At 42.5% G+C, this 10,113-nt stretch overlaps 1 protein-coding gene across 3 annotated transcripts in view; it reads left to right on the top strand.

The window, feature by feature from the left end:
• The window catches only part of LOC123766225 (rho GTPase-activating protein 7), a 126,365-nt gene that overhangs the window by 114,112 nt on the left and 2,140 nt on the right, over positions 1-10,113 (top strand). For all 3 annotated transcript variants that reach the window (XM_069327937.1, XM_069327936.1, XM_069327938.1), the window contains exons 16-19: positions 3,347-3,537; positions 4,451-4,603; positions 6,880-7,005; positions 9,429-9,608. In XM_069327937.1, the coding sequence (XP_069184038.1) occupies positions 3,347-3,537; positions 4,451-4,603; positions 6,880-7,005; positions 9,429-9,608 (650 nt within the window). The remainder of the gene's footprint in view (positions 1-3,346; positions 3,538-4,450; positions 4,604-6,879; positions 7,006-9,428; positions 9,609-10,113) is intronic.

Below are 10,113 nucleotides of genomic sequence, written 5' to 3' on the forward strand. Positions count from 1 at the left end.
GGAATGCGATTGTCCCTGTATGCGAGATTTTCGGAAGGCGAGGTGTATTTACTCCAAAAATTTGTCTCGGAAGGCGATGGTTACTTCGGGAGTCGAGTTTGAACGCGAGTTTGTTGATACGCGTACAGCCGACCTAGCGCGTGGTCGTTCGGCGATCGTCGCCCCTCTGCCCTGCTGCCCCTCAGTTCACCATTGTCTCGCGCGCAGTGACTACCCCCACATCAATTCTTGTCGTGAATTTTCAGTGTTTTGTTGGATTTTTGGTGATTTGTCTATACAATTTGTTATTATATATCTCACCATGAGTCCCAAGAAAGCCAGTGGTAAGGATAAAGGCCAGAAAGCTCATGTGAGGATGACAATAGAGCAGAAACAAGAGATCATTCGAAAGCATGAGAACGGTACACGTGTTGTTGATCTTTGTAGGCAGTACAACAAAGCGACATCAACAATATGCACTATACTTAAGAAGAAAAATAAGATTATGAGTGCTAATGTGGCAAAAGGAGTAAGAACATTAACGACACAAAGACCACAAATACTTGAAGAAGTGGAAAAGTTGTTATTAATTTGGATACACGACAAGGAGTTGAGGGGTGATAGTGTTTCGGAGGCCATTATTTCTGAGAAAGCCAGGGTGTTGCACGAAGACCTTCTAAAGAAGACCCCTGCAACGAGTGATGCAGAAAAGAAAGAGTTTAAGGCAAGCAGGGGCTGGTTTGAAAAATTTAGAAAGAGAAGTGGTATCCATAGTGTTACAAGGCATGGGGAGGCAGCCAGCTCAGACAAACCAGCCGCTGGACGATTTATTGACGAATTTAAAGAGTTTGCAGAGGCTGAGGGATACCTACCGCAACAAGTATTTAATTGTGACGAAACAGGACTGTTTTGGAAAAGAATGCCTAAGAGGACATACATTACCAAGGAGGAAAAATCCTTGCCTGGACACAAGCCTATGAAAGATAGGTTTACGCTTGTGCTGTGTTCAAATGCGAGTGGCGATTTAAAAATTAAACCCTTGCTAGTGTATCATTCTGAAAATCCAAGGGTTTTCAAACAGTATAATGTGCAGAAAACCCGTTTGTCTGTGATGTGGAAGTCTAATAAAAAAGCATGGGTGACTAGGCTTATTTTTTCGGAGTGGGTGAATGAAGTGCTGTGCCCTGCCATAGAAAAATATCTGCAGGAGAAACAATTGCCACTCAGAGCCGTGCTTCTCCTTGACAATGCTCCTGCTCATCCTCCAGGCTTGGAAGATGATTTGATGCCTCAATGCAATAAATTCCTCACAGTTAAATTCCTTCCTCCTAACACCACTCCTCTAATTCAGCCTATGGACCAGAAAATCATAGCGAATTTTAAGAAACTGTATGAAAGGGCACTTTTCCGGAAATGTTTTGAAGTGACTGAAGCCACAAACCTCACCCTCAAAGAGTTCTGGAGAGAGCATTTTAACATTTTTAGTGCTTTAAAACTCGTTGACAAAGCCTGGCAAGAAGTGACTCAAAGAACCCTGATCTCTGGCTGGAGAAAATTGTGGCCTGAAGGTGTGAGAGAACTAGACTTTGAGGGGTTTGAGCCTATAAATGATGCGCCTATTGTTGAGGAAATTGTTAGTCTAGGCCAGAAAATGGGCTTGGAATTGGATGGTGATAATGTGGAGGAGTTGGTGGAAGAACACAACGAAGAACTGACCACCGAAGAACTCCTAGCCCTTCAACAGGAACAGGAAGCCAACACAGCAGCGAATGATTCTGCAGTGGAGGAGGAGGTGGTGGCAACAGCACCAGCGAATGTCCCTTCTGCAGTAATGAAGAAGGTGTGTCAGATGTGGGAAGAGATTCAAACAACTATTGAACACACTCACCCAGACAAAACTGTAGTAGGCCGTTGTCTTAATCTTTTCAATGACAGTGTGATGCCTTACTACAGAGAGAGCTTGCGAAGAAGGGAAAAGCAAGCTTTCATGGACAAATATTTGGTGAAGAAATCGAGCAGTGAACCTCAACCAGGACCTAGTGGCACTCAGGTTAAACGTCCCAGGGAGAGCACACCAGAAAGGTCCTCACTGCTTGATGTGATTATGGAAGGGGACTCCCCTTCCAAACACTAACTCCTCTCCTCCTCCCCCCTCCTCACCATCTTCCATACGCCTACAGCACTCGACAGTAAGGTAAGTAATAACTGGAACATACTTTTGTAGGTTTATTTAGATGAATTAGGTATAAAAATTTAGTTTGATGAGGGGTTTTTGGGGTAGTCAGGAACGGATTAATTCATTTCCCTTTATTTCTTATGGGGAAATTAACTTCGGAATGCGAGTTTTCGGAAGGCGAGGCGTCTCCAGGAACGGATTAAACTCGCATTCTGAGGTATGCCTGTACACTGGAAGCAAATGTTTTCTGTGAGGGGAGTCCCTATGACTCCCTGGAGCTATTGGGCTAATATGTGAATCATTAGACCAGGGCATTAGTCTATGGAGTTCAGCTTGCTGGCAACCATGAGCCAGAATCTGGCCCCCCTCAGGTTCCAAGCCGAATGCACAGTACTTCACAGGGAGCAATGGGCCCTCGAAAAGACCCCTGTGGTTGGGATTTTCCTTATTTACCATCGACTGGGGTTAGTCACCCAGAAAGTTAGGCATAACAAAACAGACCCCACATGGTAAGAAAATTGCAACCGAGAGGCAGAACTCCCTCCAATCCCATGGAAACAAGCAAACATCACACCTTGTAGTCGCGCCGCTCATCCACACAACCCTCCCCTTCCTGAGAGGGGGAAGGGGAAGCCCCAGACCCCCTGCACTAGCTGCCTAGCACTTCAATTTGTCAGCTAGTGTGAACTGGGGCGGATGTCTTCTCTGGCCTTGCTTTCCAAGCAGTGTTTGCCTTCGTGCTGACCTTTGCAGTGTCGTGTGTGGTGGCCAGGTGTCCTCCAGAGTACCGGTGCTTTCTGTTAGGGTTGTGGGCCCGGTGTCCTGGCCTGTTTGTTCTGCTTACTCCCATGCCTTTGTCCCTCAGTTTTCAGTCCATTCTGGTTGTTTTAACCGGGGGTTCTCTCTGGGTAAAGTGTTTTGCCCTTTCTTCTGTGGTGCGTTTTCCACCGGCAAATGTGGTGGTTAGAGCCCCCGTTGTGCCTCTCTGAGTGGGGGCCAGGTTTTGGCTTGTGGTCCCTGGCAGGCCTAGAACTCTATGCACATTGACTAATACATTCATGTCAGCCTGGCCCAGGGTCTAATGCATTCATGTCAGCTCGGATAGCTCTGGGGAGCCTCCGGGTCTTGCCCAGAAAATGACGTTCCATTACATTCTATGCTGGTTTTTTATCAAATTTTAATTATTCACAGGTCAGTCACATTCAATGCGTGCCTGTGGAGATGTTGTCCAACTGCCGATTTACATACTTGGAGCAGAGTCAGCCAGTGTGTCTTGAGGACCTAGGTGTAATGGGTTCTCCAGGGGCAAATTCCATGGAAGGAGACTGGGCTTCCTATATGAATGCTTGCATCACATCTTTACTGAAGGAAGCAAGAGACAGGTATATATATATACATATCTTAGTCCACATACATTATTCATAATTTAAAGTCAATAATTCGCAATTACTAATAAAGTTCAGTTACTTAATTTTATAACAGTACTGTACTTAGAAGGAGGCTTATTTTTCTGAGGCTTATTTTTGGCTTGAGGCTTAGAATTGAGGTTTATTTTTCAGTGATTTTTTAATATAAATTTTCTGTGTTTGAACACTTGTATTAAATACAAATTAAAAAAACCAGCCTTGATTGTAATGAAATGCCTCTTTTTGGATGAGCTCTGGCAGCTCCCTAAAGCTAATCTTGCCGAGATGGCTCCCAACTACTACGTCACAACTGTGGATTTCAGTTTGGCTTACTGGGGCCCAGAGCCAGAACCTAGCTCCCTCAGAGGCAGAGAGAGAGTAGGTGACACTCTGCCACCCCACTGGGAAAGCATCCAGAAAGTCAGAGAACCAATTCAGACCACTGCTAGGTTTAAAGAGACTGAAGTTCTTGAAACTGCCAAATGTGTTCCTCAAACAATGTTAACAAACGATTGAGTGTCTCAAAACTATCATGAGCTCATTAGCAAGCCCGTCCTCCTATGGTTTCCCAACATAAAGAAAACAGTCAAATTAAGTAATGTGCACCACTGTGTCAGCAAGCCGTGCGTCTAGTGTTGATCAGGACACCCTCATCACTTAGCTACTGGGCATACCTCACCAAACCAGAAAAGACGTAGATGTAGATGATGTTTGGATTTTTCTTTTTCTTTACTTTTGCATACAAATGTATCATTCTTTAAAAAACTAATTATTAATATTTTTGTTGTTTTACACCTTGGCAAAGTTAATACAGTATAATGTTTAAATGTTTGAATCTTTATTCTAAAAATTTTATGCCTTTATTTATCCAAAAGTCATTTCACTACAGATCTCGAGGATGGGTACATATGAATTGCGCCGATTCTAATGTAGAGATACTTTACCGCAAAGTTGGAGATGGCCACCCACTACGTTTGTGGAGAGCAACAACAGAGGTTGAAGCTCCACCATCAGAACTGTTGAATCGTGTCATTAGAGAAAGGTAAGTCAATAATGCTGACTGTGGAAACACTTTAATGCAGGATAAGTTCAACCTATTGTTAGGTTTGCACCTTTCCCCCATAACATTGCACCAAACTTGACAGGATTTGAGGCGGATTGAAGCACATGTGATTGAGGAATCAAAATATTTTCTGGGAGGAGCCCCTTGTTGTCTTCCTGAAGCTATTTCACTGAGATGGCTCTCCACTACTAGGTTACATCAGTCATAGGAGCCCCTTTTGGCCTACTGGGATCAAAGCCAGAACCTGGCTGCTTCACAAAAGCCTAAAAAGCAGGGAATTATCATCATATTCCCTAACCAGGAAAACATCCAGAAAATCAGCAAAGCTCTGCAGACAATTGCAAGTTTTAGAAACCAAAGCATTTAAACAGCCAAGCAGCTCCATAAATGATTAATTCATTGAAATTGGTTCACTTGAAACTGGCTCAAATCCATTAGTACTGATGGCCACCATCAAGTATCTTGGAGTGCCCAACCAACAGCCAGCTCCAGGATCAGTTCTGTCATTTCCATCACTGATGTTGGTTAACTTAGTAATGCGCCTCGGGTTGCCAGATTGCACCACTTGGAATGCATTTCTGGGTTCCACATTGTTCCGTGACTTGGTGTCTTTGGTACCTTGTTCCAAGACTCGTTTATCAGGTCGTTGATAGTGTCTAAGTTTAGTCAGCCTATGGTCTTCCCTCAAGCCCATGATGTTTGGAGGTTAGAGACATTGTCTGCTATTTTCTTTAATACTGGTGAAAAAAAAGTAAAAGTACAGAAAAGAACTGGTGTTCTTTGGCTGTTATTTGATGTTGGAGATTTTGGCCTTCTGAAAGAGTGCTTGCAACATCTTGTTATTGAGGCAGGGCCATGCTGGGCTTGTATGATGTTGGATAGGAATAACAGGTACTCTTTCCCTTCTCCAGGGACTTCTGCTTTCTGCTCTTCTCTGCCCCTGGTGAGTTCCCCCATTTGTTTTTGTTCTATGTACTTGCCTAGCTTTGGCTCTTTGGTCCCGCTTCTTAACTGTCAATCTACTGGTGTACAGGTTCCTTATTGAGCTCTATCATATCTACATTTCAAACTGTATGGAGTGAACCTCCTCCACATCACTTCCTAATGCATTCCATTTATTAACTACTCTTGACACTGAAAAAGTTCTTTCTAATGGCTCAGTTGGGTACTAGGTTTCCACCTGTGTCGTCTTGTACGAGTACCACACACATGTTAAATAATCTGTCCTTATCTATCTTACCAATTCTCCTGAGAATTTTGTATGTGGTGAGATATCAACAGAGTCACACCAAGGAAGTCCTCCCAAATAATGAGTGTTGAATGTAATAAAACATCTCTTTCTGGTGGGTCCTTAGTGGCTCCTTGGACCCTCCTTTCCACTTTTCAGGTGTGTTGATCAGGTCATGACTGATGGGTTGCTCTGATAGGTCCAGGAACTCTAATTGCTGTTCCCCTGCTCCCTTACAATGCACAGGCAGAGTGGCACGATTTATTATAGTCGCATTTAGAGGGCTCAAAAGCGTAATATGTATTTTCTAGAAACAAAGAATAAGGTGTGACATGATTAGAGATTGTTGAAAGGATTTAAAAAGGGACATAAAGCTTTAAAAATATTAACATTAAATAAAACACACCAAAAAAAAATAGATATAAATGAAATAATGTGACCTAATATAAACGTAATAATCTAACCTAGAGCATAGGTTCAAATCCTCATCATGGCTCCTACTGATTTTCTCAAAGTGGATGAGTTCAGAGTCAGGAAAAAACCTGGGTAAATACTGCTTTTGAAATAGGGTTTTTGATTAATGGAACAAATTACAGGTAACATAATAGCTGTGGGATTACTGGATGGCTTCAGACATACAATATATTCTATGTGAATAAGTTTGGGTGGCTATAAATAGGAGCTTCCTTGTATAGACCAATAGGCCTTCTGCCACATTTTATTTATTTATTTACATACAAGAAGGTACATTTTATTTATTTATTTACATACAAGAAGGTACATTTTATTTATTTATTTACATACAAGAAGGTACATTGGGGGGTTAAGAGAGAACATAGAAATGAAGTTGATTTTACATTCTTGTAAAGCCACTAGCACGCATAGCATTGCGGGCAACACTTTACTCTTGACATTCAGACATTCTTAACTCTTGTGTTCTTATAGCTAATGCATTCAGGCTAGATATTTTAACCTAGCTCAAAAGAGGGATACAATAGAGAAAACTAATCAAGGACATTTTTTTCAGGCATTTATGGGATGATTCCCTATTGAAATGGAGAGTAGTATGTCGTTTAGATCGCCAGGCTGAAGTTTTCCAGTACATGTGCAATTCGATGACTCCGCGACCTCCAGTGGACTACTGCGTATTAAGGTATTTGATTAATGTCCGAGTAATGATTTTGTAATCCCGCCAAACACACGACAAAACTGCAACGTTGCTACAGTGTTCCAGCTAGTTGTAACACTTTCTAATAAGTTGTAACAACTTTCTAATGTCAAAAATGCTTTATAACAAGCGGTAACAACTTTGTAAAAAAAGTAACAATAGGAACTGTTACATTGTGTGTTTGCAGGATAGTCATTAATGTTAAATTCATGTGACTTACATTATTCTGTATATAGTAAACATGTATCTGAAATTATTGATTGAATAATGTGGATGCTTAATTTAATTTTATTCGTGGTAATTAAAATTTGAAAGATTAGTCTTGTAAATACTGTTTTGCATAATCATGTTTAAACTAATATTTTGTCTATAACTTCCATTCTTGTCAAGGAAATATTGGCCTTGCATTAAAAACTCTATAGCATATGGTAGACTAAATATAAATGGAATCTAATCATCTTGACACTTTCGCGCTCCCGGCAATCGAGAAAAAACTTGCCCCTTGTGCGCGCGGCATTTCGGGCGATCGAGCGGCAACACTGAAAAGTGTATACTCTTTTCACTTTTTCACTGTCCTGACCTTAATTTTCGATGTACGTATTTCATTTTTGTAGCAATGTGTTCGCAATAGAATGTTCTAGAAGAACATATGTATAAAATGTCACAAAGCATGAATTAGACCAGCACCAAATAAAGAACTACATCGATCACTAGCCGTGAGCGCCAAACAGCGACGAAATGTTTCTATTCTTTTCAGGGTTGTTAACTCCACACTTGTCCTACAGCGTTAAATTTGGTATTACTGAGATGGCTCTTGCGCCACCTGAGCCGTCCTGGTCATTGGACTGAGTGCTCTTTTCTTCTCTTTGGTTTGTTGTGGCCCCTTCAGTTCGGGATTGTTCTCTAAGGCTCCTTTTTCTGTTGGCATTGGCCTCTGGGGGGTCGGGTTGGGGAGCTTCATGCTCTCCTCCGCAGCAGAGGTTTCTGCTCTTTCGCTCTTCGTGGTGGTTTTGTTTGTCTGCAGCCGTTTCCTTCTTTTCTGACAAAGAATGAGACTGCTGCTTTCTGGAGGGGTCCCTGGGTTGTTGGGCCGGGGGTGCATCGTGTTTTGTGTCCGGTGGTGGCTCTTCGCCATTATTGCGTGCCACGGCTTTTGCATCCGGGGACGCATTTTGGGTTAATACAGGTTTCCCTTCTTCCCTGTTCGAGGGTGCAGGTCTCCCAGGTCGTCTGCAGAGTACTTCAGGCCAGCCAGCCTGCGGTCTATCCCCGTGCCCATGACATTCGTAAGTTTGCTGCTCTTGCTGCTGTCTTTGGCACCTTGTCCTGGGCTGACATTCGAGCATGAGGCTTTTGGCGGTCGTACAGGGTCCTGGCTGCTCATTGCCTCGTGCATGTCCCGGGGCTTCGTTGGACCTGTGTCATTTTGGGTTGGCGGTTGCAGCCAGTGGTCTCACCTTCACGTTGTGGAGTGAGCAACGACCGCCTCCCGGGTAAGTCCCTACATTTTTCCTCTGTGGGTAGTTAGCTCTGGAGAGTTGATGGGCCCACCCCCCCAGAAAACCAGCATTGAATGTAATGATACGCCATTTTCTGGGTGAGACCCGGAGGTTCCCCGGCATCCCTCCCTTCCCCAGTTGGCGTTTTTTTAGTGTGTTTTGACATCCAGCCTCAGAACTGATGGGTGGATAGCCAGCGTGAGGGGTCTAGGGCTCTCCCTTTCCCCTCCCAGGTAAGGGGAAGCTGTGCAGACAGCGGCGCGGCGACATGTGATGTCATGATCGTTTGCTCGTTTCTTTTAGGGGGAGTTCTATCCACTTGTTCAGCTTTTAGTAGCACTAATTTCATCAGAATAGGGGTTTGTTTTGGGATGCTTACCTTTCTGGGAGCCTGACCCGGTCAATGGCAGACATAGAATTCTTCCAAAAACACGGGGGTTTCTATATGCTATTGCTTCCCATGCCTCTCCGAGGTGGCCAGGTTTTGGCTTATGGTCCCCGGTAGGCCCAACAGAACTCCATACACATAATTGATGCCAAAGTCTAACATTAGCATATCAGCGTAGTAAGCTCCAGGGAGCCTCTGGGTCTCGCCCAGAAAATGGTGTTTCATTACATTCAACGCTGGTTTTTTTGGTGTACTTCCTGTTAATTTATGAAGATTATTTTTATAACCTCCTTTGAGGCTACATTTGATTTTTCAGTCACTTTAAAATGCTTAAAGACTTTGAGAAATATTTGCCAATATCTTTATAATGATTTGGTCACTACCTAAATACAGTAGTGCAGTCACCACATAGTGGTATTACACAAATGCAGACAAAATAATGGTGACTTGGCAAGTTTGTTGTTGATATGTTTCAGTAGTATCACTTTCTTGAAACTGAACAAATTGATTTTTTCCCCCAGATGTTGGCGGAGTGATCTGGCACGGGGAAGTTGTGTGGTTGTGGAAACCTCTGTAGAACATGCTGATGCTCCAGTGCTTGTTGGAGGTGTTCGGGGTATAGTCTTAGCTTCACGGCATCTAATTCAACCTTGTGGTTCTGGGAAATCAAGGATAACACACATATCAAGACTGGACATGAGGTATGTTCGTTCAGCATGTCAATTTCATATTTATTTGAGTTGATGAGGTATGCTTAATGAGGAATGAAAGTCTCTCATTACTTGTCTTGCCCTGAACTCAACATTCTTTCATAAACCTTCTTCTCATTCTTACTCCCTTCTGCTCATACACATTAGTATGCTTTAAAATATTAATGAAGTTTTTTATTTAATATTAATTTGCTCTGAAACTGTTACACAATGAAGAAAAGTTTTGTACTAGTCTGTAAAATTTATAAAACAATTGAAGACCGAGTTTTGGTATCTGGTTCAATTACCTATATATTGTATTAGGGATTAATACTTGTGTAATTAAAAAATCGTAAAAGTGCATGTGGCTTATCTGGTAAAACATAAATTGTTCCTACTTTAAAATACAAACAGTTACAAAAACTGTTTGTATTGTACTAGAGTGAAATTTGCTTACTCTTTCTTCCTGGCCAACCTCTCCATCACCAACTCTCTCAGCCTCAGTCAATCTCATCAA

The sequence above is a fragment of the Procambarus clarkii genome, chromosome 20, assembly GCF_040958095.1.
Source record: "Procambarus clarkii isolate CNS0578487 chromosome 20, FALCON_Pclarkii_2.0, whole genome shotgun sequence".
NCBI classification, from domain to species: domain Eukaryota; kingdom Metazoa; phylum Arthropoda; class Malacostraca; order Decapoda; family Cambaridae; genus Procambarus; species Procambarus clarkii.